Genomic DNA, 27,714 nt, shown 5'->3' on the forward strand with positions numbered 1-27,714 from the left:
AGTAAAGTTGTACAAATAAAATTTAAAGAGGTAGTTTAATATTAGGCATAATCACAAACAGTAATTTGTAATTTATCCATCTAGGCACAATATGATTAGACTGGCCAAAATCTTTTTATGGAGGTTTTTGGCATATCATATAGTATAATATCTCCATAATATCATCCTGTACTGCTACTAACTGTCTAATTAACATGACAACTATCAAAACTGGGGAACAGGAGTAATGTATCAGTTCCTCTTGGGACAGCTAATACTCTTGGATTATATACAATGATTTGGAATCTCTTTATTTAATTTACCGACCAAAAGTGGTATCAGACAAGGCACAAGCTGTTCCTCCTTGACCAGAATTGTCTATGTTCTTCCCCATAATAACCTTAAATTTTATTTTCTTTTTCTTTTTTCTCTGAGGGATTTATTAAAAATATCCTATATTTTCTTTTCACAATTCATATTTTTATATTCAATATTTATAATTCTAGTTTTCTTAAAAAAAATTTACCTGGAGGAGGAGAACAAGTTATTTTGGGTAGTGGACATGGCTTTTCAAATTAGTCTGTGAGATTGTTTGGTAAATATTGATTAAACTTGCAGTCTGTAACGCTGCTAACATATAATAAAGTCTTACATGTGCCATATGATATAAGGTACATTTCTTATTAATTCTTCTGACCAATATTAATTGACCAACTTGATTCAAATCCAAATTAAAAAAATATATATATATATTTTAAGCCTAGCGTTAAACATAATTTACCCACTCGGAATTTTATTTTATGTCTATGTATTTTTCTTCACTTTTTATTAAGATACAGTTGTTAATTATTTTTTTTTATATCAAAAGTTAAACATTGTTTGTCTTTTTATGCTAAAAATTCACCAAGTCGTTCTGAACTTTTCTCTGAATTTATATTTATCTGATGAAAGTCAAACAGTTGAAGTTATTTTGCCATCTGTGTTTAATGGTGTTTAAATTTGAAAGGCCTCACTTATTTGGACATTAATGGTAGAACTTTTAACTCGAGCTCAGATTTAATTAAATTTTGCTACTGGTACGAATATTAAAGTAGTCGTCAGAACTTGGAGGTGAGATTATTGCTTAACGACTTAGCAAAAGCCAGCACAAAGCAATTTTCATATAAATTAAAATCAAATTTTAGGAGTAGAAAATAAAAGTGTTTAACTTCTTCTATTATATCTTTTAATTAGTATTAGAGGTCTTTTGTCATGTCTTCTCCTAACTGCGCCGGATGAGTATGATATTTTTATATAGTAGTAGTAAAAGAAAAAAAATGGTATATGATGCATTGAAATTATAAGGCATTTTCTATACATAAAAAACAATAAAGATAATTATAATTTTACTCACTAACGAAATGAGATGGAATCCTTTGTTTTTATCCATTGTCCAAGTTTTCTTATCTCTATTTTAGTTATCTTTTTCAGAGTTTTATAGAAAATTAATAATAATAATAATAAACTCTTCAACATCTTTTGTGGCCAACATTGTCATTTCACAAGCCAACTCACATTCCACAACATCTCAAAATAAAAATAAATAAATAATTTAATCCCCACAAAAACCAGTAACAAAGAAAGGAACTGAACTCTCTCTCTCTCTCCCTCTCTCTGGAATATTTCCTTTCTCATCCATCCAAATTAATCCCCCTCTTCTTAAATTAGAGAGAGAGAGAGAGAGAGAGAGAGAGAGAGAGAGAGAGAGAGGAACTTTTTATTACCAATATCACCTCTTCCTCGCCCATCTCTCTAATGGCCGACTTCGATCGCACCTACCGCGACGACTTCCGCTCCTACGCCGATTTCGACCGGGGGCACGGAAACGAGTTCGCAGCCTACGGCGGCGGAGAGCGGAGGCTCGAGGTCGTGAAAGGAAGCGTCTTTAGCGCGAGCCGTCCGCCGCCGGCGCCGCCAAGGACGGTGGTTCCAGCGTCGTCTTCGGGGGCGTGGTGCTTCGGCGATCCGGAGATGCAGCGGCGGAGAAGGGTGGCGAGCTACAAGGTGTACTCGGTGGAGGGGAAGGTGAAGGCGTCGCTGAGGAAGGGGTTTCGTTGGATCAAGGGGAAGTGCTCCGAGATCATTCATGGATGGTAGATTTCCGGGAAAATTTATTGATGGAATGGTGGGGATTGTATTTGTTCTTCGGATTTGTTGTATAATTTTAATCTTGAATTTTAGATTGCTAACTAGTTTTGTCGATTTGATCTCTTAATTTTTCTTCCAAACTCGTCTCTTTTTCGGTCATTTATTGGGAAACCGGAGGAATTTTAGTAATGCTATCGGAAGATTCAAAAGTAATCCCATAATCTCTCTTTAGGGAAATTTGCATTTAGCACCTTGCATTTCAGGCTTATTATTAGAATCTTAACTTAAAATCTAACTGACAGTTCAAACAACGTTCGGGTAAAAATTTACCAATTTTCCTGGACAACCGACACCGTCCTAGAAAAAAGAAAAGATAGCTGAGTTATTTTATCAAAGAAAGTTTAAACTAAAAGAGGTTTTGTTTTGCATATAAACCTCTTCGTCTTTGTATGGCTAATATCCTTATATTTTTATCCAAATTAACCCCTCCCATTTGCCAACTATTATCCAAGAAAACCTCCTCCGTTAGTTTTCTTTACAGAGAATAATTATTATGTATTTGGGTTAAACTAAGGGTGGCCGCCATATTACTGTAATAGTATGGGCGTTGTTAGATATTTTTAATCGGAAGAAGCAGGGATCAAACGGAAAAAAAAAAAAAAAAAAAAAAAAAAAAAAGGAAAATAGAGGGAGTAAAACAAGAAATTTCTTAATTTTGAGAAAATATAATGATTTGGTTCAAACTTGAAGGAAAGTCGGCAAAATATTCCGAACATGAAATGCTGCAACCCATAAAGTAGCAAACGCTGCGCTCCCTATCGACCCAATGATCCCGATAACTTTATCCATCTCTCAAACCATTTTGCCTTATTCCCCATCGCCTTATCCGGATATGGCAGTTCGCCGCATTAGCAAGGAACTCCACGGCCTGATAACTCTCCAAAATCTCCACTATCCTGGCTACTATTCGCACTCTCAATCCATCCGCCTCTCCGAGGATTCCTCTCAACGAATCCTCCACCTCCGCCGCCGCCTCCGCCCTCGCCTCCCCGTTCCTAAGCCCGCCGTGCACCATCTCGAGCGCCAACAATGACACCACGCTTTCCTGCACCCTCGCCATCACCGCCGTCATCTCCCTCTCCACCGCCTCCGCCTCTCTCCGGAGCTCCTCCACCTCCCGCCGCTGCTCCGGCGACAGGTCGACCGGTACGAAGTGGAAGATGAGGGCGGGGTTGACGCCGGCGATCCACATAAAGTTGCGCTCGAAGGGGGTGAGCCACGAGGGGGAGAACACGAGGAAGACGTCGCGGTCGGCGAGGCGGGACTTGGCGAGGTAGTAGGAGTGGTAGTGCTCGAGCGCGCGGGAGATGAGGGGGAGGTGGAGGTCGACGCGGTCACGGGGGACGGCTAGGAGGGAGGCGAGGAGGTCTTCTTCTTGCGTCACCCAGTTCTCGAAGAAGGACTCCATCGGTGCGCATCGTTTAAAGTTTAACGTTTCAGAAATAAAGAATCAATTGTCTTCGGGGCGAAGGAAATAAAATTGTCTCTTTCTTGTAACGATGACGAGGACGAGGACTAAGATGTTGCATGAAATTAACGAGAGAGGAGATCTAGGAGGGTGAAAGGAAGGTGGTGTGGATCGAGTCTAGTATTATTTTTCTTTTTTCTTTTTTTTTTTGGTCTTAGAATTGTTCGTCAGTTAATTAAAGATAAAAGTTTGTCGGGAATAGGCAGGGGTTTGGTCGGATGTTAGTAAGCTAAGGCGGGAAAACAAGCGACGTCGGCGCAGTTACCTGTTGGATTGGGGCAGTTGATGAATGTCTTTTCGCAGCGCCGCAGAGCCAATACAAGGATCACTCAGGGTGTTGCTCCATATACATCATTAAAAAAGAGATTTTTATTTATAATATATTTTAAATGTAGAGTGGTTGTAATTTAATCTTCACTTAAATATGTAAGTGTTGATGATTGAGCTCTAGAACCGAGTCTGGTTTTTTTTAAATTTTTTTCTACATTAGATGCATACATTTTTATAAACGTAAGAGTTCTTTTTAGTGTAAATGCTCAACTAGTGTAATTTCTATAGTCTTAGAGAAGGGCTGAATTAATCAACGATTTCATTTTCACCAAAAGAGAAGTAGCCACAAGAGAGAGCTGCCTTATTTTACATTGAATCATCTCTTTCAAATCCTGTAATGAAAGCACTAACTGAATTAACTACTTTTGGAGGGTAAATAACTGAACAATTCACCAATTATATCTTTGAACCCCACATTGTCGTCAGATATTTCTTTACCAAGAAAGGAAATTAGCCCTTGAGAAAAGAAAATATCTAGCTTTTGGGGAACAAAAGAAACTCATATGAGTAATGCTCATTATGATGCCATATAAATGAAGGCATGTATACTCTTATTGCTGTTTTAAGTTTCTAGTGAAATAGGGCGTGATCCTTTTCTTCAAAAAATGTGTAATCTTACTGCAGGAAATATAAACCAATGATGTTAAGAGAATAGAAACAATGCCAATGGACAATAATGATGAAGGCTTTAAGAACTGTGCAGCAAGTTGTTATCAGATTTGCTGGTTCCTTGCCCTCCAAATAATAAGAACCATTTCTGGGCGGCTTAACTACGGTAGAAATGCTCCTCCGATGCTCAATCCCGGACGACGCTGCTAAATAGTATGGGTAGCCATCTTGGACATTCTTCAAAATCACGGTCTACAGAAATATATCAGCAAAAATCAGTTTCAAAAAACAGGAAATGAGGAATAAATAGAAGGAAAACAAAGTCCTAGCATGAATTTAAATATTAACTGATCTAATTTTAAAGGTAAGAAGCTGAAAGCATGACATATAGAACTAATAAGACAAGCATACCTCATGCTAACTGCCTCAACAAATTCCAGAAAGAGTGGTTGACCAGACTGCCCTTATTCCTCGGCACAATCTGTGCGTTGGAAAAGATGCATTCCTCTCCGTTGATCCACAGAGGCAGATTAAGATGAGATAGAATGAAAGGCCTGTTGATCAACTGGTTGTTCAAAATACTTGCAACTCTCTGCAGAGTTTGATGTCCTAGAAACATGCAAAGTTTGAGGATTTCATTCAACTTCTGGAAAAATAGCATCAGACTGAATGCCATGACATGACACAGTATCTCTGGCAAAGATCTGCCTTGGCCTACTACTGTTGGATAGAAAAATGCCTATGCGTCGTTGTATTGCACGTCTTCCAGAAAGAGTTGACACCCCACCCCGTGAAAGCAGTGATGCAGCTCCATTATCCTCCTCTGTATGATCTCTAGGGCAGACATTTAGATCGATTTCTTGCAAAGAAGATTGACCTTCATATGATACTGATCTTTGGAAAGGTGTTACGGCAAGTATATTTGCTGGATTATTTGCTTCAAAGCTACCAATTCCTTGATCAGTCATTCTGTCCTGTAGTTGAGATGATCCCTCTGCTGTGGATCTACAACATTGGCAATACCAATTACCTTCAGGTACTTCTCTCCCAAGGCCGACACAGTATGTATGTGCAGGGGAATCACAGATATCACAAAGTAACATGAGATAATCTTCTTCACTTGTTTGGCATTCCATGCATACAACATTCCCATAAGGATCTAGGATGCCCCTTATTTCTTCTTCAGATGGTTGGTAGACCTGTTACCACGCATCAGTGAGAACAAATTATAAGATATGAGTGAACAGCTAATATACTTGACCCTAAATATGATCCAGAAAAAGTAGGAGAATCTATCTGTTTAATAATTACCAAGATCACAGCATGTTAAAGAGTAGATGTGGAATATCTCCTGTTGATTACCATATTGTTTGATAGCCAGAAAATTAACATCATTTTCACTGAAAAAAATCTGCTATTGATTCCATATCAAGTACAAGCAATCGTATCCATAAAGAGCCCATTTCTGACTGGTCACAGGAAGGATTAATAAATACTGTCCTTATGCTTGCTACTCATGGCTGCATCTTGCCAAATGGTGGGCAGAAGTTATAAGTTAGAGCTGATATTAGTAATTTATTTTAAATGAGAAAAAGGTTTATTTTTGCATGGATGACGATAATCAACCTTGTCAAAGAAAGTGAAGCATGTGGATGTAAATTTCTCCGGCGAATTGAAATGTTATGGCACAACTGTTCACACTAATCTAAAAGCTTAGATTGTGCTAGATATCTAGTTTTGACAAAATGGGTCAACTTTTTCTCTTAATTATCAATTGTAGTCCGAAACAGCATAACAAAGGCAGAATATTTAACACCATATAACTTAAGCATATCATGATAATCACACCAAGGAGAACGTAGCTGTCCACACAAACAATCACCAATGCTATTTGAAGGTTGTTGCCTCATAGCTAGGTTAAACAGATTGTATAGGGCCAATATCAACAAGAGCGGGTACTTCACAAACAAGTCAAGTTAAATGACATGTTGTTGTATAAGAAAATTTTCTAAACTAAATGAAGCTAGTAAAGCTCAAATTTGTTAAGGAACAAACTATAACAAAACAAAGCTGTTTAAATTACGCTTAATTACGACAGAAACCAAAAAATGCTAACCTGATCACGCTTCTGCACCTTAACAACTGTCTTCTTCATCCTGAATCCTATCTCAGCCCTCAATGACTTGGTAATCGATGCAAACCTCCTCTTGCACACTGGGCACCTCGATTCTACCTTCGACCATGCCATGATGCACGCGAAGCAGAAATAATGCGCGCAACAATCCAGAACCCCTTGCACCGTCCCTATCTGCTCCTCCGACAAGCAGATTCCGCAAACCTGCATACCCGAATCATCTGCCTCTTTCCCCTTACCCTTCTCTTCACCCTTCCTTCCGGTAAAGAATCTCGTCGCCTGTGGCTGATTCAGGACTCTTCCAACTCCCAGATCTCTCAGTTCTTCTTCTGAAACCACGTATTCAGAATCTGATGATTCTGATCCAATTGACCTCTTTTTCCTCCCCTTCTTGCTCTTAGTCCTTCCCTTGTCCTTCACAGTTGGATTCTTCGATATGAAATCATCATCATGTGTCATGTATTGGGAATTATAGGTATCGGAATCCAAAGATCGTCTCTTTTTAACTGCTGTTGAATTCATCCTCTTCCTCCTAATATTCCTACTCTTCTTCTGCTCTCTGCTCACTCTCCTCTTCTTCTGCTTTGAAACCCTAGATTTCCGCTTCTTTCCGGATATCTTGCTACGAGAAATCAAAGGGACTTCTTTTCCTTCCTCCTCCTCCTCATCCGGCGCGAAATCCTCGTCCTCATAATCCTCGTCCTCCTCGTCTTCTTCCTCATATGTCAAAACCTTACCTTTCCGGCGGCGAAATCGAGCCGAGACGCCATTTTCCTCGTCTTCGTGAAACAAAACCCTCGCCTCCGTGATCCTTCTTCTGCCACCTGAGGACTTCCTTCTAGTATTCGATCTGGAGATCTCTATCTCTTCCTCCTCCTCCTCCTCCTCGTCTCCCAATTCCATCTCCTCCTCATCTGAGGAGAAGACCAAGGACTCGTCCGAGCTCTCGGATTCGTCGACATCCTCTTCTCCCACAATGTACTCGTCGTCCTCATCGTCCCCCGCCTTCCTCCGACCATTCGCTCTTTTGCACATGACTCCCCCTTCTTGTTCCATATTACCCACAAGGACCTAAATAACAACTAAACTATAAAAACATGCAATTCTCATGGACCAAATTGAAAAAAAAAACGCGAAAAAAACGAACTATATTTTTACAATAAGGCCCCTGAATGTACCTGCTCTTTGCTATTTTCCTACGTGCCTCAGCGAAGATGGTTGGATGCAGGAAGCAAAGGCGAGAGAGCAAAGGGAAGGGAGGCGGGTGGAGCGGTTTTATTCGTACGAGTTGAGATCGTCCGAAATTACCAGAGTACCCTCATGTAACTCCAAGCGCACCCGATTTATTTCACGAGCTATGGGTGGAGAGAAGTGGGGCCTGCACCTCTTTCACATTTTTGTGGCTCAAAAAGGGCGTGGGTGAGACCCCAAGGGTTGAGAATTAGACGAGAAGTATCCCGGGACACGGAAATCCATACAAAACAGTGGGCTGTTGCCTGTTATGAAACTAAACCTGCGTCCGCCCGCCACCTGTAATGCCCTAGCTGATTGGTCAAAAGGGCAGCCGACCAGATTTGACTAGTCTAAATTGTTTTACAAAACGTTACGTTTAACACCTTCTAATGTTTCGTATCTAAATCACACGCTTTCTTTGCCAAGTCCATGAGCCATTGCATGTTTTTATAGTTGGTAATGTTGCACGAGTAATAAGAACACCAAATCGGCAGTAAATGGGGGAAAAGAGAAAACGGGAATATAATCTAAAACAGTGGCGATGAGTCGATGGACTGCACTATTTGAACTCTCAACCATATTCAACCTTAAAATGAAAAAAAATTTGATCTCTTGATCTAGAGAGTAGAGGCATTTGCTAATATCGAAGCATGAGATATTCATAATTCTAGCAGCTCGTATTTTGGTCAGGCACTTCTGTTTTACTAGGTCCACGTCATCCCCAAACAATGCATCCAAATGATGCGTCAACGCACATCCCATGATCTGCATTCAGTCCTCGGAATCCCCAAACAGTGCATCCAGTTGATGCGTCAACGCACATCCCATGATCTGCAAACCAATCTAGATGGGGTCGCAAGCAAAAAAATTTCTCACAGCCATATCCAGAAAGGGTTCAATCACCCAACCACTGTAACCATTTGGAAGACACCATATTTATTTTAGATAGAGATATCAGATATGGTAATGGCAAAATCCATATCCATGTTCATTATCTATATCTATATAATGTTTCAAACTATATTGGTATAATAGTATAGTACTTCTCAACTCATACATGCATCGAATGTAGCCTGTGTTATTCTAGTAGTAGTTACAAGCCATCAGCCCTGAAAACAGTCAGATTGCCGCTAAAGCTTGCCAACCACATTCAGAGCATATGGGTCCATGTAATTTTAATGCGTCTAAAAAGGCAATCGACTAAAAAGGTTCATGTTTGAAGAACTCTTATCATTTTCTTTCTTGTCACCACCCTCTTGGCCTCGTGCCGTGCATTGTTGAACTGAGTCAAGTCTTAGAAATGTGTAGCAAGGAATCTCTCAATCAGATTAATTGTCTTTCATCCCCATATAAGCAATTAATATTACAATCATCGTCTCTCAAATAGAATCTAATTTATACTAGTTTGTCGCAACTCTTATCATTAAAAAAAGAGAGTCAAAAACACCTCCCAACTATGTTCATATGACAAAATTATAACTCTCTAAAGTTTTGAATCACATGCTTACCTATAAAACAATATTTTTAATTGAGGATACCTGGCAATCATATTAACAAACTAGAAGCAGTTAACTATCAAGATACAGTATGTGCTTGATATCCTTTTTCATGTTCCGATTGTTCATAATCGACCTAAAAAATCAAGAGCAATCACTTTCTGGAATACCCAAGATCAAGTACTTATTTCCTCCTCTGGTTTTACTTATTGAGTTTCACATAGCAATTCACCCCTATTTTTGTCTAAAACTGTAGTAAACATAAAATTCACATGATCATGATCAAGCAGAAAAGAGAGAAAATAGGATACTACAAACATCCAGATCTGAGTAAAAATTACTTGGATCTCAAGTACTTGCTTGACTACAATTAATTCAATGACTAGATGGAAAGACACTTAAAGAAATAAAATCCTCCTAAGTAGACCACAGCATGTGCATTGGTTAATAGTTCATACGTCAAGTTTGTATACTAGTCAAGAAATATAAGAGAGCAGTTTCCCACTTCCCAGTCAAGATGAGTTACAATATCTTATTCTATCCTTACTCCAACTTGACCGACAAAACTAATAGTATATTGACCAACGACAGTCAATTCAAACTACTTTTTTTTCCAATGAGATTTTATTATTACTTATGTCTATTATTGTTCACTTTAGCTGAAGAATGAAAAAACGCCTAGACACACATATGTATCTAAACCCTAGGCAATGATATCACTCGTTTACTTATGTAAAAATCGGAAGAAATATTAAAAAACAAAAACAGAGATGAACGCCAAGATTTTAACGTAGAAAAACCCAAACGAAAAAAAACCACGGATCCAAACTCTGATCAAAATCAATCACTAGAATAATAACAGTTACAAGACTGACTCACAAAATAACTTATCGATCCAAACGACTTTGTTCCTCTCAGTCTTGCTCGCTAGAACCCACGATTCACTGTTTCTCGTGATTGATATCCAACCTCAGTAGCCCTTGAGATTGATCTTTCGTCTAGATAGCCCTTAAGACGAAAATTAAGTCTTATAGAAGAGTAGGACCTTGTTGGTTGAAGAAACGATGTAGCCTCCAGAGTTCTCCTTCAAATTGCTTCACCAACCACCTTAGAATTACGGCATCACAATACTTATATATGATCTCCAAGATAGAGTCAAATCCAAGTCTTATCCAAACTCACGAAAGTCCAAAAATTACAAACTTCGTAGGTGCGTTCGAACGGCCAGACTTGATCTCAGGTGCGTTCGAACGAGCCCAAGTGCGTTCGAACGCGGCGGCTTGATTTTCACAGATTGCGTTCGAACGCACGCAGAAACAACACTTACTGTTTGTGTGAACGTCTGCGCTCGCGTTCGAACGCGCTTGTGAACGCTAGTTACTGTCTGTGCGAACGCCTGCGCTCGCGTTCGAACACGCTTATGAACGCTAGTTACTATCTGTGCGAATGTCTACGCTCGCATTCGAACGCGCTTGTGAACTCTATTTACTGTCTGTGCGAACGCCTATGCTCGCGTTCGAATGCGCTTGTAAACGTTGCTCTCTGTTTGTGTGAACGTGCTGCGAACGTAAAAACTTTTCTCCTTTAATCTTGCAATTCCTCAAACCAAATACTTTCTAGACTTGTATAAATGCTTATGTACATGTATAAAAACACTTAGAATATTTTGTACATAATTGCCAATACTAAAAACCTAACAAAGAATATAAGCTGAACAAATATATTTTTCTTAAATCTTGCCGAGTAATACTCACATGCTCAAAGTAGCTCAAAGAAGTTTGTGAAGCCCAGTAGCTCAATATTGCATACAGTTAAATCATGAGCAGGGGCTAATCAAGCATACCTCAAACATATCCATCTATTTTGATTTGATCAATCCAACAACGTTAACCATACATGAGAATTTGTGTTCTAATGTACAAGAAAAAATTTACTCCAAGAATTCACAATTGGTGGTGTGATCAAAAGGAAGGAGCTTTATTCCTTTCAGTAATAATAGAACAGAGAGAAAATTTTATACCTCAGCAAGACGTCCAGTTCTTGTGAGTACTAATGAGCGCCGAAAGAAGCCCAGCTGAAGACATCAATAGAGGAGTCGTAAACAACCCCTTCCCATCCCTCACATCTCCGAGCGCCATCAAACCATCTGCCAAATCCTGGACGATCGAGAGTTGCTTAAGCAACAATTTACCCCTTAATCTCTCAATGTCATCAAAATTCGACCGCTCGATCTCTACTTCGATCAAAGATCGAATCTTTCCCATCTCTTTCATCTTCAAGACGACGCTTCCGAAGTATCCGATGAGCTCGGCCCAAGCGCTAATCTTTTGGAGCCTTGGCAAGAGATACGAGGGGAGGAGGCCGGATTTGGAGAGCCAGACGAACTGCTCGACGAAGTAATAGATGCCTTCGCCTCCGTAGGCAACGGCGGTGAGGAGGCGATCGGAGGGGGGTGAGGGCAGGGTTCCGGCGACGCGGAGGGCGTTGAGGTCCTGGACGAACTTGCCGAGGCGGAAGGCCTTGCGGCTTAAGCCGAGGCTGGACTCGAAGGACTTGAGGCGGGGCGCTAGGGTTTTGGATACGGAAGGGGAGGAGAGGGCGATCTTGGCGGCGTAGCGGGAGATCTTGAGGAGCTTGTCGACGCCGTCGCGGCGGGCGAGGTAGGCCTCGAGGTGGAGGAGGAAGTCCCGGTCCCGCGACTTCGCCGGTGGCGGAGGCGGAGGAGGAGAGGAAGGCTTGGAATTGGGGGAGGGTTCGGATATCTCGGCCATGGATTCGAAGGGAATAAGAGATCGGCGGGAGAAGAGGGGGAGTTTGGTGAGTAAAAGTAGAAGAAGGGAGAGTGATCAGTTCCGGGCGTAATACGGCACACCAGTCGGAGTTTGAAACTGTAAAGAAATGATACATAAATTGTTTTAATTGATTAAATACTAAATTAAATTATATATATATATATATATATATATATATATCCTTAAAAAGAAATCTAAGTTTGGGTTCGTTTACTCTTTAGAAAGGAGTTTTTTTTTTAAATAAAATAAAATTCAAAATTGTCGTCTTGATAAATAATTTATTATTTTCTGTTGTTCAATGGTCTTACTGTCTTAAACCGCTTTAACTCTTGAATAACTGAAATAAAAGTATGACATTGCTTTCCTTAGACTATAAATAAATCTTCAATTCATTTGGTTTGGCAAGAGTGGACGACTCATACATCATATTTGGTATTTTGCAGAATCGACACGTTTCCCGATTCTATTCCTTTTTATGATTGCAGTATTCAAGATCCAGACTCCAGAGAAAGCGATCTCCTCGGTAGTCTCAATATTTGGTAGATTCATGCATGTTTTAAATGAAGCACAATTCCGACTCTAAATCAAGCTCAACTTAAATTTAACTTAAATTTAAATTTAAATGATCTAGACTTAATAAAATAATATCAAACATATAATCAGATTTAAATTTATTTATTATCTATAATTTGTTTATATTAATAAATATAGAGCTAGCCTGCGCTCAAGTTCGGCTTTAAATTAACTTTAAGACTGATCTAATTAATCAAGCTTGATTCATTTCAAACATAAGTTAAACCAAGTAGCTCGAGCTGGTTTTATTATTTCGACGATACTTCCTTTTCTTAACTCTAATCTTATCTGCAACTCGTTATCTTCAATTCTTCGTGATGGACGTACTTGAACAAGGTTGATACGTTATCTCCACTGCAAAAATCTGCAAGCCTTGCAGCTTCGTATCAGTGGCATATATGTCAACCAACTACCACTGACAGAAAGCCAAGAGGAGATGGTGTTATTTGCCCAAGTCTCATTCTTTTTCTTCTTATTAGATACTTAATTTAGGCGTTGAAATAGTCATAGATTTCTCTCAGATAACTGTGCATTTTGTAGTAGAAGAACATACCCACCACAGCAAACCTCGCTGGAGATCGGTTAACATATTTTATTAAGTCATCGCATGAACTTAGACTATATGCTGTATGGATGTATATATGCAGGACATTCTCTCATCCTTTCTTCATGACTTGGGTTTTACACCTTCTGCTCAGTCTCGTATGAGATATTGAGAGTACTTTTGGTGTTGCAGTGGTGAGCCCATGAACTGGAGCTAAAGAGCAGGTGGGAGACCATCAACTCTCTTTTCTTGGTGATCTCAGAGAGTGTTTCTAACTTTGAATGCCAGTGAGAGAATGAATGAATTAAGAGAAGAAGAATTCAAAAGGAAAAGGTGGTTCCTTGCATGGAACTCGTGTATATTTTAGACCAAAGTCCCTTTAGATGATATATATATATTGTTATAATTTATATTAGCAATGATCCATTGCTACCCCTTTTTTATTTGTTTATTTTTCAACACTAACTTTTATATATACTCGCAATCATCATATCATGAAAAACACATAATTACTAGTTATCTAATTGCCATTAAATTAAACTGGGATTAAAATTCCCATCAAATGTCTTAATCATAGAACGAAGCAAAAGCTTAATTGCTTCCAAAGGTAGACTTTGCAGCTTGCACCACCCGTCACGCTCGGTGATAGCGGAGGAAGTTACAAAGGAATAGAATATATAGCTGTAGTTTTGTAAATTACCCCCTACTTTTTGGTCTTATTGCAAAGATTTACCTCCGTGTTGCGAAATAAATAAATAAATAAAAGGAGTGATTTTGGAATATATCTGAAGCATTGGTAGTCATTCGCAAAAAGCCCAGCAGGAAAAAGATGGATGACATCCGCGTTGGTGGAACTCAATTGGGACAGCTAGGGAGCACCAAAGCCAGGAAGTACGTGGGCCCCATCATCAAACGTGGCCCACCTCACGTGGCCACGTCAGCTCGTTCCCCCCCAGCGGTGCCGCGTTCCATGGAGGATATCCTCCTCCACCGGCGCATTATAGAATGGTGCCTCGACGCGTCGCAAGACCACGCGCAGCTCGCTCCTTCCCGTCCGTCGATCATTGATCGGGCGGATGGGATGCGTTCGACTGTAGGACCACCGTTGAAGTCTGCGGGTATCCAATGCCCGGAGAATCGGAGATCTATTAATGCTGGGCAAATGACCTGTTTTACCCTCCTGTTTTTGATAACGACGAATGTATCCAATCAATTACCTGGGTGGGCCCCACAAGTTGCTAATTAGTATTACTCTAAACTAATCAAAATTAAGATGATGACTATTATTTATTGTCCTTGTTTCCCACCTTATTCATAATCTTTTTAGAAACATATATGTGATGAAACTAAAATTATATATATATATATATATATATATATATATATATATATATATATATATATTAGATATTAGTCATTTTCATATTTATCTGTTTGGTTTCAAATGGATAACTCTCACCTATGACAACCCGACACATCCTTTTCCACGTTATTGCAAAATTATATAAGTTTATATCTTTCATCTTATATGTGAAGCAACAGACAAAATATACACAATTTTTTTTAAAATGAAGAATAAAAATAAGGGATAATTACCTCTTGACTTTAAATTATTGCTAGTTTTTATATATATATATATATATCTCCTCATTTATTTATCATATAGCATTAACAATATTTAATTACGTACAGATTTTGAAATGCTTTTTTTTTCTTCTGAATTTTCTGTTAAAAATATTGCATAACAATAGTATAAATCATTTTGAGGATCATTTTTAATTTTAATTTTTATGAAAAAAAGACAAAAAGAAAATATCCTTATGAATAATTATTTAATACTTTCTGTCAATAAGTTAAGAGATGAGATATTAAATAAATAATAATTCATAAGATTCAACTATAATCATCCTTATATTTTACATCTATTATCCTAAACACTTATATAAACCTTTTAGAAATTCTGTTCGATCCTACTTTTGCTTTTAAATTATAATCGAGTATTGGCTAACTTAATACTATAAGAAGTGAATATTCTATATTCTTTCAGGCAATAAAAGAAGGGGGAAAGGAAAAAGAAAAAAAAAAAACAGAGAGGTCAGAAAATGATAATAAACTCAAAATTGAGGGTTTGATTTGTAAAAAAGAAATCAGAAAAACAGTTGTAGAGCTCCAGCCTTAATCATAAGGGGTAATTTTGTCATACAATCTTCCCTTCCCTTCCTCAAAAGCACACGAATTAGCGCAGGAGCCGCAGGGGAGAGCACAACTGGAAGGGAAGAGAACCCAAAACCAAACCCTTTTCCCTGTCTCTCATTATCTCCAAATTATTTCTGTTGTCTTCTCTTACCAATTGCCATTACCCAATTCGCTCTTCTCCTCTCTCGTCCAAATCTCCGAATCCGGAATCCGTGGGCTTCTTAATCTAACTCTCTATTCTCTCCTCGATTTCTTCGCCCATTTGGGCCCCATCCCTTCCCATCTTTCCCTAATTCCTCCCCCCCAATTCGACCATCCCCTGTAAAGTCGTTTATTTTCGAGTTCTTGTTCCAATCTGGTTTCTTGGAAGAACTGGGTCGAGATCAAGATGCGTGCTTGAGATGAGATTTGGGAGGGAGATGGAAGTGGATTAGGAAATTTGTCTCTTTGGAGGGGACCAGGGGAGTCCTCGGCGATGACCACCGCCACCGAGACCCGTCCTCGAGATCCGAGCGCGAGGCCGGTCCCCCTTGCTACCCTCATCGGCCGCGAGCTCCGCGCCGACAAGTCCGAGAAGCCCACCATCAAGTACGGTCACGCCAACTACGCCAAGAGGGGCGAGGACTACTTCCTCATCAAGACTGACTGCCTCCGTGTCCCCGGAAACCCCTCTTCCGCCTTCTCTGTCTTCGCGGTAATCCCATTCTCGCTTCAATTCCCGTTCTTTTTCGCATCCTTCATTTCTTCGTTTCTGTTCGCGATAAATTTCCTTGTTTTTGAGCTACAGGTCTTTGATGGGCACAATGGAGTCTCAGCGGCGGTGTTCACAAAAGAGCACCTTTTGGATCACGTCATGAGTGCGGTCCCTCAGGGAATTAGTAGGGAGGAATGGCTGGAAGCGCTCCCTCGGGCGCTTGTCGCTGGTTTTGTGAAGACCGACATAGATTTCCAAAGGAAAGGTGAGAGTTTGGGGTTGACCCATCTGTTCCTTTTTGTGTGTGCCGACGAGGGAAGAAAAGTCTTAACTTGGATTATTCCGGCAGGGGAGGTGTCAGGGACCACCGCAACGCTTGTTGTAATTGATGGGTTCACAGTCACGGTGGCATCGGTCGGTGATTCTCGGTGTATACTGGATACGCAGGGGGGTGAGGTCTGTCTGCTTACTGTGGATCACAGGCTAGAGGAGAATGTGGAAGAGAGGGAAAGGGTGACTGCCAGTGGAGGAGAGGTGGGAAGGCTTAATATTTGCGGTGGCAAGGAGGTATTGTGTAAATAATATTTCATTGCTAATCTTAAGGGCAATTTAGTGTGTTTTAGTGGAAATACTTATCTCATCGAGGTTCTCTTCAGGTGGGACCTCTCCGATGCTGGCCGGGTGGATTGTGCCTTTCGAGATCAATTGGGGATATGGATGTAGGAGAGTTCATCGTCCCTATACCACATGTCAAGCAAGTGAAGGTAGGGTGTAGATCGAAGCTGCTTGTTTGTTGTGCTCTAGTTTGTTTGTTTTTTTACATGTTTTTTTTTTCTTAATTATTAGCTATCAAGTGCTGGAGGACGGCTAATAATCGCATCTGATGGCATATGGGATGCTTTGTCATCGGAGATGGCTGCAAAGGCTTGCCGAGGATTACCTGCAGATCTTTCTGCTAAGATTGTTGTTAAGGTGATGCAAACCGTACATGACTTGCCTATTGGTATTCATGAAGTTACACATGTTCTCCTAATATTGTCATACTAACGGTCAAGGTCATCTAACCGAATTTTTTTCTTTTTTCCCATTTGGCTGATTTAGGAAGCTTTGAGAACAAGTGGTTTGAAAGATGACACAACTTGCGTAGTTGTTGATATCATTCCATCTGATTATGGTGTCCTACCACCATCGCCAAAGAAGAATCAGAATAAGTTGAGATCACTAATTTTTGGCAAGAAGGTACAAAATAGTTCTGGTAAACTTGCAAACAGACTTTCTTCTGTTGGAGCTGTCGAGGAGCTATTTGAAGAAGGATCTGCTATGCTGGAAGAAAGGCATGTTTTTATTTACTTCAATAGTATTCATTCTAGCATCCAGTTTTTCTGTTTATTTATGCTGTCGTATGTTGACTATGATGCTCCTAATTCATTCACTTTTTGACAAAAAACTTATTTCAGTACAAAACTTTTTATTTATTCCTAGATTGTGGTTCTTCCACTATCACCACTTAAAGTTGCTCACTTATTTCTTATAAGGGCATGATATATGAGATTCTTATAAGTTATAGCAGTTGAAAATAATAGAAGGGATAAAAAAGCTTTACTTTCCCCTTCTATAGGTATATATTCTTTATTTCAATATGACATGTTTTACCCTTTCTTTTCTTCCTTGTTCTAACAAAAAATTCTTGTTTCAGACTTGTCTTAGCTATGCTATTCTTTTAATTGATTGTTTCAATTCTTAATTAATAATGCAATTGAACGATGCATTTGTCATCAGGAAATGTTTTTATTTACCAATATATATGAAAATAAAAATTTAAAGATGCTTTTCTAAATTGAAAGATGTCTTAAGCTGTGTCATCAGGAGATGTCTTGCTATGACACCATTGTTGTAAAATGGTGGTGATGCTGAATGAGAAGTTTCAATATAAGTTTGTTAGTAGAAATGAATCATGCATGTTTTTTGCAGATTACTGAAAGTAAAGGAGGTGCTAGCTGTAAAAGTTAACCGACTTGTCTATAACATATTAGCATATATGATCAGTGTTTATCTGAGAGATTGCACATTCTGGGCATTTGGACCTTACATACTAGTGCAGTAGAACAGTAATAAGTTTTCACGTGTTAATTACTTGTATGTACCTAATTCCAATTTGATATCATTCTGGAGTTATTGGTCTTTGCTGGTACAGATCTAAATAGAGTTCAATGCCAATGTAAAATCTAGCCAACCATTGAGGACCATAGTGTAACAGAAGAATAATATTTCGTTCAATTTCAAAGTGAAATATCGGAATACTTGAAATACCCCCTAACCAATAGTCACCTAGTCTATCTTAAGGGTAGGAAAATAGGTAGCCTATCATGTTGGGCAATCAAGCTATTGGCCTGTAAAGCATATCGGATTGGGGTGCTCACAGAATGATGAGGGTATATTTGACATCAAGCGAGTTAGCTTTCGTTTGTGATAAATGGTAGGGCGGTATGAAGACATTAAATTTAAAATAGAGAGATTGTTTTTGATAGGAGTAAGAAACAAATTATAAAACATAATTTAGTCTAAAAAGTAGGGTGTTATAAAATTACTTTATAAATAGAGAAAGCAACGATGGTCATGCTGACTGGCATGGAGCATGTCGGCGGTGTACCGGCACGTGGCACGAGGGGTGCCGCATGGCCCCCTCCTAGTAGCGATTTGCTCACCATTGAAAGCAGTCGTCGAGCTTTTCGTCGTCGTCAATGTTCGCGTGCCGAAGATTGTTGATGAAGCGCCGCTCCCATCCACCGCGCCGGCGCCCACCTAACCTGCCTGAGCTCTTCTTCCTCTTCGAGCTAGGGCATTGGCATTAGAGCGGCAAATGCGAGCGGAGCTTTATCGACGACTTCTGGCATGCGAACGACGATGAGGTTGGCAACGAGTGGCGACGACGACGAGGTCGAAGAGTGAAGGTGAGTGAGTAGTCTCGCTCCTCTTTTTCTTTCCCTCTCTTGCGGCGCCAGCCATCCTTGGAGAAAAGTTGAACTTCCTTTTTGGGTTTTTCACCTTTCAAGTTGAGATGAAAGCTGCCTTATATAGGGTGCTGTTGAATATGAATACAAGCTTTTCTAAATAGAGTTGAAACTCAGAAACATGCTTGTAGAATACCTTATAATTTTCAATGAATTTTGGTGGATGATCTAGATTTGCTAATACATGTCCTTATAAAATTTCAAGTTTCTTATGCGTGTTGAACATGTTCTGGTGCACACAGTGTTGTTGAGCTAGCTGACTCATAACTGGCATTAAGTTAGTAGATTATTGTTGACTACACTGCTTAACCTGCGGGAAATCCTCCTCGATCCTAAGTCTGTCTGTGGTCTCCCTGGAACCGTAAGAAAGTATCCTCAAGTGTGGTAAATGGGAAAGATAACCCCTTGTTCCACATTTTTTCAATGCGTGCCATTTTATCCTTTTTGGTTCATTATCGTTTCTATAGGCTGTGATTCAAGATGATTGTACGACTGAAATTAGTTTCAGCAAACAGCATGAACAGCAATTAATTTGAAAGAGACATGGGTACTTCTTTTAAATTGGTTCTGGAATTTACTGATTTCTGTTTGATATTTTTTGCTTAATCTGTGCGACTTAATATATTCAAGCAGCCTTTAAAGTGGCTAGTTACTTCTTCTAGTCATAATAGGATTTACTGTTTTATGCATATAATTATGTGCCGTACCTTCATTACTTCATGGTTGTTGGGAGTTCACAGTTCACTATTTGTAATGGAGAATGTTCTCATCTTTTTAATTATTAAAGTTATTGGTATCCAAGGTCTATTAGTATCTCTTTAATTGTCTCAGATCCTTTTGAAGGCATAACTCTCTTAAATTGTTGTCGAGCACCATATATCAATGTATTGGCAGTCTTTTTCATTCTACATGTGTTTAGAAGTGGTACTTGTAGGATGTCATCTGTATTGCCTAGAAAGAACTCAATACTGTGTTCTATCTTTGTTATTCCGTAAATTTGATGGTCTGCTGTTTTAAACTGAGTTCTCTCATAGGTTGTTTCTTGAAGTCATCTATATTGTCTGTTTTCTTGTAGGTTGGGTATCCCATCAAAAGTAAATTCAGCCCCTTATCGATGTGCGATCTGCCAAACGGATCGCATGCCAGAAGAGGACTTATCCACCTACTGCTCAGCCACATCAATGCAATCGGAAGGCCCTTACCTATGCACTGACTGCTGGAGAAAGAAAGACGCAATGGAAGGAAAAAGACGGCCTCAACAGTGAGCAGAGCGGAGGTGAAAATTACTGAATAGTATAACTTTAGGTTTATCGAATGCGAAGTGTTCTGGTTCGGTGTTGTGGTATGTGTAAAAAAAGGTGAATAAACTGTTTGTTGTTCAAAGTTATTGTTTGGTGATGTTAACTGCAGTAGCAGCCTCGGTTTATGATAGTTTGATTACTAACCACTCTGTATTTGTAAGGAAGATTGTTGAGACATTCATATTTTCAGGCAAATTTCATGACCATCTGTTTAATGACACCAAGCTCGTATTTTCTAGGAATCCAGTAGTGTTGTAAAGAGAACGCCTAATACAAAATCCGGTTTCTTGTAAAACACTGTTCTTCTTTTTGTTTGTTTTCAGAGAGTATTTTTAACGCACTCTTTGTTTTATTAGCTGCTCCCATTTCTTTTAATCTTGAACATGGTACCTTACACAGATTTAGACAAATTAAGTGTTTGATTTAGAAAATTTCATTAATTTTTATTTGATACAAGTGGTCATAAAACGAGAAAAAGAACTAAGAGATATAGCTTTTATAGTGGAGAAAAGAGATACTATTAAAAGATTTGTGAGGAACAAAACGTCAAAAAAGAAAAATTGAAATGAAAGTCAATTGAAAATTTTACTATTAAAATGATTTAACTTGCTACTCTATACTAGATTTTAGGAGTTGCAGGTTGACACTAGTCCAATTTAAGCATTGTAATTGACTACAAAATTAAGTTAGTGTTCGCTAACCTGATTTAAGAGAACTCTTAAACCCGATCCAAGAGCATCATGAAAATTATCCTTCGTATGCTCCCATGGTACTTTGTAACATATATAACAAAACTTATATTCTATCCATTATTAGTTTACTTTTTCCACCTCAGGAGCATTTAAGGTTAAGATCATGAAGCACCATTTACTGTGTCTGATTTCAAGTTGGAGACCGATCAAGTATAATAGGTTAACTTGATGCAGAAGAAATTCCATTGCAACATTGCATGATCAATAATTAACAGCAATAGATAGTGTACTTATGCCACTCTAATATCTGACTTCTGCTTTCTTCCTAAGCATTTCTAGAGAAGTTCAGGATAAAAGAGACAAAAAAGCATACAATGGGTAAATTATTAGGAAAAGAGAGTCCAATAGAAGCAGCTTTTCTTTCAAAATATGCATACTGCCCCAAGGGTGGCCCCTTCGATCCGATACTAACCTTACATACATATAACATATTTGATGCTGCATAATAGAGTCTAAATTTTACATTCTCTGGCTCCAATATTCCGTGTGTAAAGAAGTCCAGGAGCAGCAACAGCAGGAATGCCAGTTTGCAGGTGATCTTTAGATCCTCAAGGAAACCTTCTGCTATCAAAAGGTAAAGAGTTCTTTCACAATGTGTCATCAAATATCGTCGACAGCACAAGCTCGCGCACAAATCGACTCCTTTCAGTCCTCTCTTTCCGATCCTTATCAGATAGAGATGGTTCAGTTCTGGAGGTACATGAGAAAATTCAGTCAGATGTATAGAACCATAAAGATGCGTAGACCATGGAGTTTGTGATTATGTAGCTAAAATCACAGCATGATTCTATGAAATAAATAAACGAGAAACATAAGTTGCACAGGTTTCTATACCTTTAACATAGTACTCTTTAGGACTATTCCATTTATGATTGAAAACTAATAGATTATGCTTTCTGCTCTAGGGGAAAAAGAACAGGACAACAACAAAACTAGGCCTGCTCTAAATGAACTTGGAAAAGAAAAGGAGCCAGAACAAAAATGCTATGAGCTTGCACTGTTTGTAATCAGATATGAATTTCAAACTAGAATAATGACAGAAACTCAAGCTCTATCCAAGAAACTTTGCCTTTAATTTCTCTTGTACACACGCTACAAGCGATGCAAATATAATCCTATATTGACTATCAATACATCATTGTCACTTGTCAGACAGCGAGGTGCTGAATCATTGTGCCATCAGAAGTAAACAAGAATTCTTCATCATACCTGAAGAATACAGAACAACTTATCTCCTACAATATGCTGTCAAGCGCCAACATCTTGCCAATATAACCAACCAAGAAACCTAACCATCCTAGAACTTTTTCTGCTGAGACAATCCAATACTCACTATAACCAAAACCCAACTTTGAACTTCGCAAACTTATCCAGAAGAAGTCAGTACTTAATTTTCAAAAGGCTAAACTAAAACTAGTCTGTTATCTTCCAACGATATAAAAAGAAAAGGCATGTCTAGAATCATGATAAAAGACCATCAGCTTAGAGGAAAGCTTGACATAGATATCCACTTGAGGCTAAGCTTAAGTGAAACTTTGCACTAAAAAGCATCCAGTAGAGTGTTGTATACTGCACAGAGTGAAAATTCCATATTGCTAATAACAACCTATTCTTTACAAACATAAATTAGAATACATATAGTACAGCATCATAATCTTTCCCAAAAGAGAACTGAAGGGGAGATATTTTGTATCAAATATGCACCAGGGTACCATATGGTTCACTCCACACTATTTTAACTCAGTTTATTTCCCTTCAAGGAGCTGACTTCTTACATCAGGACCAACCTATAATAATTTTCAATGCAAATGATTATCAAAATAAATTTTCATTTAGTGCATTGCTAACTTTACTATACTGAAAATACAATGACAGACCATGAAGAAATTGGCAGATCCATCTGGCTTCTTCCTTATTCCTATTTAATTATTACTAACTTGACATCTCACCAGCAACTCCTCCATTGGACGTACAATCAACAAAAAATAAGTAAACCTTTTCTCCAAGGGACCCATATTTTCTTTGCTATCCTTCTCGTAATGAGAAAAAAAAGAACCCTGATACTGTGCAAAGATCTCTCCACCTTTGAAAATTTACAGCAACAAGGAAGTAACTATTAATAGCAACTAATAGTCTGCATTTATCACTCATTGAACGGCAACTGCCAAATGATACACTAACATTATTCACGGAGAGAAAATTTTACTCTTAATCACACAGCCATCTTCTAATGAATGAAATCTATTGCTCGCTACTAAAAGGCACTGGAGTAAATTTTCAAAAGGAAAAAAAAAAACTATGAGACAACATTCTTCAAAGAAATAAACCAATCACTATATTACCATATTTTAAATTTCAAGCTCCAAAGTCCAAGAACAACTCACTACTTAAAATCAATGCTGACATAAGAACTTACACAAATTTGCATACTAAGCTAACAAATTTCTAGCGGCCGCAACTTGGTGTCATGGAAAGGCCTGTTCATTGTGTCTAAAAAGGTCATGAGTTCAACTTATGGAAACAAGCTCTTCAAAATAGGCTGAAAAATAGGCAAAAGAAGTTGGTTAAGTAACTACATCTAACCCAACTGACTCTTAACACTCATATACCAGCCCAGTGGCATTCTCCAAAAAGAGAGCAAACTAACATAGGTTCTCCTTTTTTTGGAATCTACAAGTCTAAAAATCTAGCCTTTTATATTACCAACAATAATTTTCTCAACTAAATTAAATGTCCACAATGGTGACGTCCTGCATAAAAAAAGCCTTAATCTATCTATCTAAACTATTAGCTACTATTGAGCAATTGTGTACAATATTGATGGTAATCAGCTATTGAATTTATTTTAGTATCACTGCACTTCATCTTCAACTTATAAGCATGTGATAAAGATAAACCAAGTGCTTCACAGATTATGATGTGGAATATTCAATCACAATAATCATATAATGTTTTTCACACATGCCATTTCAACCACTACCATATGTGAACTCATTTGAAAAACTTCAAAGAGAGCTGGTGTTGGACAAGATCACAATAATATGTGAAACTAACATAGAAGTTGTCACTCAGAAAAAATGTTGTACCTAATATAGGATAGATACTTCATTGTAAAGATAAAAACAGATCAGATAGTGGTATCCATATCCATATTTACTCTTCGGATATGGATCCAGATCTGGATTCAGACAGTGAATGAATAGTGAACTTAGTTATCATATCCGCTAAGTACAACTATGGATGTGGATTGTAAATCAGAGATATCAGTATTCATTTTCTGAATCTATAAAAACTTATGATATAATTACTCAAATCTATATATAATCAGTAAATATAAGAAAACTAGATTATAAATTCATATATAAGTAAAATAGTAAACTAAGACATTGACAAAGAATGTCATTCTCACATAGTACAATAAATTGTTCTTACATCTAGCAAGCTCTATCGTACATCCCGTAAGCTCATTACATTCTAAAGACAGATCTTGTTGTCATGGAACTACTAAAAAATGGTGACCACCAACACACTTTTAAGGTTGTCTGCAATGACAAACTTTTAAGAGACAAAAATTTCCTTTCCACTTTAACTCATTTCAACAGTAACATATTATTTTTAAACTATGAGTAAGTAGCTTGGTTCATGCAGGACTTGGGGAGAAAAGAAAGGTACCAGTGGTCAACCCGTGATTCATGCAAACAAGGATCAACTTAGCAGGATTATAGTGAAAAAATAAAACAAAAGAAACAAACCGTGGAAGCATACCTCTCTAAAATTTCTTCATGTGAACTCTTATTTGCTTGAATTCCACTATCTGATGACTCAGATTGTACTGTTCTTAATGATTCAGCCATTGGCTGAGTGTATATCAGAGATGCCAGAAATGGATCTGATGCTGCCACAGGAGGAGCAGCCATATAGGAGGATCCTCCGAGAAGAGACTGTAGATTTCCCTCTCTTAGGTCCTTTCTCAACAAAGAGAGCATAGACTGTGACCCTGAAGAAGGTTTGTGGAATCTTCGCCTACGCTGCATGTGATATTCTATTAAGGAAGACAAAAAATACACCTGGCATCCATTATAATTAGTTTGTATGCCATCCTCAATGAGGGCTAGACTATGGTAACCATTCACGTATTCAACCACAAGGAAAATAGTAACTAAGATTTATTCATAAACCGCAGCAATTCAAGTTGGTTAAAAAGGATATCTTAAAATAATTTCCATGTTGCATCGTCATGTGCCCAATCAAGTCCATCCCCTCCCTGGCTCCACAAATGGGACATACCTGCAAAAGGCAAGTCAACCAAACATGTGGCATCAATATTCATGAAACTCACTGCAATCAGCTTTTTCTCTCACGTTAAACAAATGTAATTATCTACAAATACATGCATTAGACACACATGCAAGAGAAGCAGGTGCATATATAACTACCACCCATGACATTCGTATAAACTCTCCCGCAATAAGGAACTTTTTTATGCTTGATTACTGGTCGAAGAAACAAAAACTGGAACCTCCAAGTAACTAAAAATGCCAATTGACACGAGCTCCATGTGAAGCATTTTTCTTGTCTATTTTGCTTTGGACATTTGTCAAGTAATTAGACAGTACATTCTAAAGTATTAACATCAAATTGATATCTTGTCACTATCCAGATGAGATTACCAAAATTCTCCAAGTTATTGATCTGCACCTTAATTTATAAGGATATAAAACAAGAAACTTTGGAGTTCAATGATGTTTGAGCATTTCTCTAATAAAATTTAAAAGAAGCCTGCAGATAGCTTAAACAAGCAAGCAGGACAAGATAATTCGGGATGAGATTGATAGAATTCATTTAATAAATATTGGGCATGCATATTCCTATCATCTACTGTTCTTAATCTGTCTTTACAAATCTAGCTCCCTTAACCTTAACAGCACTAAATCTATAGGAGGCAGGGGCCAGATAAAAGGACTACAATAGAGCATCTTTAAAGATTTTAAAAAGACAAGTATTTAACAACATCCAACTCAGCTTCCACCTAACTTTACGGATAGCATCAAAGTTACAAACCACTCCTTTTGCATTTCCCACATTTCCAAAATAGGCACTCTAGATGCACAAACTGATCAAGACTAGTTTTTTTTTTTCTGTTCTGATTTTACTCGATGGGAAAATATCCGTTAAAAAAAATGCACACGATCCACTTGCCTTACCTGAGGGATGCAGTATGCTGTCACTTGATGACCAGCATGCTGCAGCTGCCTTTTCAAAAATTGTACATAAACAGAAGCACAAAAACATTTTGCTTTCAAAATCCACGAATAGTACTGAGCATTTCTACTTACAAACAAAATGTAGCCCATATTCATTTTACAATAAAGCCATGATATTGGGCATAATCGTATGAACAACATCTTGAAATATAGTTAATCATCTGATCCACACTAACACCAACATGCAATGTTACAATTACTTATCAAGTGTCGGATAAACTTTATATTTTTCTTCCAAAACCCAAGGACAATAACAAGTGTCCGCAGTTTCCAAAGTAAGCCTGGATTTCTATTCCAGCTCCACGTAAAGCAAGCCTTCTTTCTGGAAGATTGCCCGAGAACCACAAAACCGAGTGAGCACAAAAATAACAACAAATGATACTTAATGGCATACCTACAGCCAAAACACGGGCAAGCACTCAAAAATTAAAAAAACGAAAATCAGAAAAGGAAACAAAACCTGTTCAAACAAAAGGTACATCCGAGCTGCCGTGGATAATTAAAGAGCAAGAGAAACGCAAAAAAATCAAACCTTTACAAAGAAATCGACCAGAAAAGGAAATATTATAAAAAAAATAGAAACTTTCGGAAGCAATACCCCATTCTTGGCTTCGACGGGGTGCTCATCGTCGATGTGGCAGCAAAGTCCCACGAAATCGAAATCCTCGGCGCAAAACGGGCAAATGAAGTCCCCCCGGTTATCGTCGTCACCGCCATCGAACTCCTCAAAACCCAGGTACAGATCTAGTGGAACCCAAACACCGATCAGAAACCCACTCAAGTCACAAACAGATATACCAAACGAATAGAGGGGCGATTAAGAAGGAATTCCGAGGAATTCGAGAGCTCACCGTATCGCGATTGGAGACGCTTCGAGGCGGCAGAGGAGAGGCGGGTCCACGAATCGGACTCCATCAATTGATCGGATTCCTTCTTCTTTTACCTCCCGACAAACTTCGATTTCGCGTCGAAGGAACCCTAAATCCAGAGCGTGGAAATTTTTTTGCAATTTGATGAAATAATTATATAAATGGATGTGAGAGAGAGAGAAATGATAACTCGTTTTGTCCTTCTGCGAGAGCTTCTCACCGACCACGGTGGTAAGCACTATTTTGGTAAGAATTCAGACAAAGAAGCACTCCAAATAACGG

At 38.5% G+C, this 27,714-nt stretch overlaps 5 protein-coding genes across 7 annotated transcripts; 1 reads left to right on the forward strand and 4 right to left on the reverse strand.

Moving 5' to 3' along the window:
• Positions 1-2,848: 2,848 nt before the first annotated feature.
• LOC140791156 (protein DOG1-like 4) lies at positions 2,849-3,593 on the reverse strand. The gene has a single exon (XM_073141568.1). It carries the CDS (start codon positions 3,572-3,574, stop codon positions 2,948-2,950), a length of 627 nt encoding a protein of 208 aa, XP_072997669.1. The 5' UTR covers positions 3,575-3,593; the 3' UTR covers positions 2,849-2,947.
• Positions 3,594-4,421: 828 nt separating this feature from the next.
• LOC140791359 (uncharacterized) lies at positions 4,422-7,989 on the reverse strand. The gene is made up of 4 exons (XM_073141894.1): positions 7,886-7,989; positions 6,690-7,778; positions 4,985-5,772; positions 4,422-4,825 (listed from the first exon to the last, which is right to left on the reverse strand). The coding sequence occupies exons 2-3, from the start codon at positions 7,761-7,763 to the stop codon at positions 5,209-5,211; spliced, it is 1,638 nt and encodes a 545-aa protein (XP_072997995.1). The 5' UTR covers positions 7,764-7,778; positions 7,886-7,989; the 3' UTR covers positions 4,422-4,825; positions 4,985-5,208.
• Positions 7,990-8,112: 123 nt separating this feature from the next.
• Positions 8,113-12,319, reverse strand: LOC140791361 (peroxisomal membrane protein 11-3). 2 transcript variants are annotated; one of them, XM_073141896.1, is made up of 2 exons: positions 11,457-12,319; positions 8,113-8,237 (listed from the first exon to the last, which is right to left on the reverse strand). In XM_073141896.1, the coding sequence occupies exon 1, from the start codon at positions 12,205-12,207 to the stop codon at positions 11,458-11,460; it is 750 nt and encodes a 249-aa protein (XP_072997997.1). In that variant the 5' UTR covers positions 12,208-12,319; the 3' UTR covers positions 8,113-8,237; position 11,457. The 2 variants fall into 2 exon arrangements, with proteins under 2 accessions (XP_072997997.1, XP_072997996.1); XM_073141895.1 differs by lacking the exon at positions 8,113-8,237 and adding an exon at positions 10,268-10,995.
• A 3,207-nt stretch (positions 12,320-15,526) lies between these two features.
• Positions 15,527-20,767, forward strand: LOC140790402 (probable protein phosphatase 2C 33). Of its 2 annotated transcripts, XM_073140472.1 has the most exons (7): positions 15,527-16,235; positions 16,329-16,500; positions 16,585-16,802; positions 16,892-16,999; positions 17,082-17,207; positions 17,337-17,569; positions 20,322-20,767. In XM_073140472.1, the coding sequence occupies exons 1-7, from the start codon at positions 16,017-16,019 to the stop codon at positions 20,509-20,511; spliced, it is 1,266 nt and encodes a 421-aa protein (XP_072996573.1). In that variant the 5' UTR covers positions 15,527-16,016; the 3' UTR covers positions 20,512-20,767. The 2 variants fall into 2 exon arrangements, with proteins under 2 accessions (XP_072996573.1, XP_072996572.1); XM_073140471.1 differs by having other exon boundaries at positions 15,604-16,235; positions 16,329-16,802.
• A 683-nt stretch (positions 20,768-21,450) lies between these two features.
• Positions 21,451-27,672, reverse strand: LOC140791302 (protein DEHYDRATION-INDUCED 19 homolog 2-like). Its single transcript, XM_073141812.1, has 5 exons — positions 27,415-27,672; positions 27,162-27,307; positions 25,507-25,586; positions 25,065-25,331; positions 21,451-21,989 (listed from the first exon to the last, which is right to left on the reverse strand). Exons 1-5 carry the CDS (start codon positions 27,476-27,478, stop codon positions 21,887-21,889), a joined length of 660 nt encoding a protein of 219 aa, XP_072997913.1. The 5' UTR covers positions 27,479-27,672; the 3' UTR covers positions 21,451-21,886.
• Positions 27,673-27,714: the final 42 nt, after the last annotated feature.

The sequence above is a fragment of the Typha latifolia genome, chromosome 6, assembly GCF_019914945.1.
Source record: "Typha latifolia isolate L0001 chromosome 6, TyphaL0001v2, whole genome shotgun sequence".
Lineage (NCBI taxonomy): Eukaryota > Viridiplantae > Streptophyta > Magnoliopsida > Poales > Typhaceae > Typha > Typha latifolia.

Excerpts from the sequence above, each read along its gene's own strand:
- LOC140791156 (XM_073141568.1), bottom strand. The coding sequence starts at position 3,574 with ATGGAGTCCTTCTTCGAGAACTGGGTGACGCAAGAAGAAGACCTCCTC.
- LOC140791359 (XM_073141894.1), bottom strand. The coding sequence starts at position 7,763 with ATGGAACAAGAAGGGGGAGTCATGTGCAAAAGAGCGAATGGTCGGAGG. Across the intron at positions 5,773-6,689 it reads AGGTGCAGAAGCGTGATCAG|GTCTACCAACCATCTGAAGA; the intron begins GTTAGCATTTTT and ends GCGTGGTAACAG.
- LOC140791361 (XM_073141896.1), bottom strand. The coding sequence starts at position 12,207 with ATGGCCGAGATATCCGAACCCTCCCCCAATTCCAAGCCTTCCTCTCCT.
- LOC140790402 (XM_073140471.1), top strand. The coding sequence starts at position 16,017 with ATGACCACCGCCACCGAGACCCGTCCTCGAGATCCGAGCGCGAGGCCG. Across the intron at positions 16,236-16,328 it reads CCGCCTTCTCTGTCTTCGCG|GTCTTTGATGGGCACAATGG; the intron begins GTAATCCCATTC and ends TTTGAGCTACAG. Across the intron at positions 17,570-20,321 it reads TCTGCTATGCTGGAAGAAAG|GTTGGGTATCCCATCAAAAG; the intron begins GCATGTTTTTAT and ends GTTTTCTTGTAG.
- LOC140791302 (XM_073141812.1), bottom strand. The coding sequence starts at position 27,478 with ATGGAGTCCGATTCGTGGACCCGCCTCTCCTCTGCCGCCTCGAAGCGT. Across the intron at positions 25,332-25,506 it reads CATGGAAATTATTTTAAGAT|GCAGCGTAGGCGAAGATTCC; the intron begins ATCCTTTTTAAC and ends AGAATATCACAT. Across the intron at positions 21,990-25,064 it reads CATGAAGAAATTTTAGAGAG|AACTGAACCATCTCTATCTG; the intron begins GTATGCTTCCAC and ends ATGTACCTCCAG.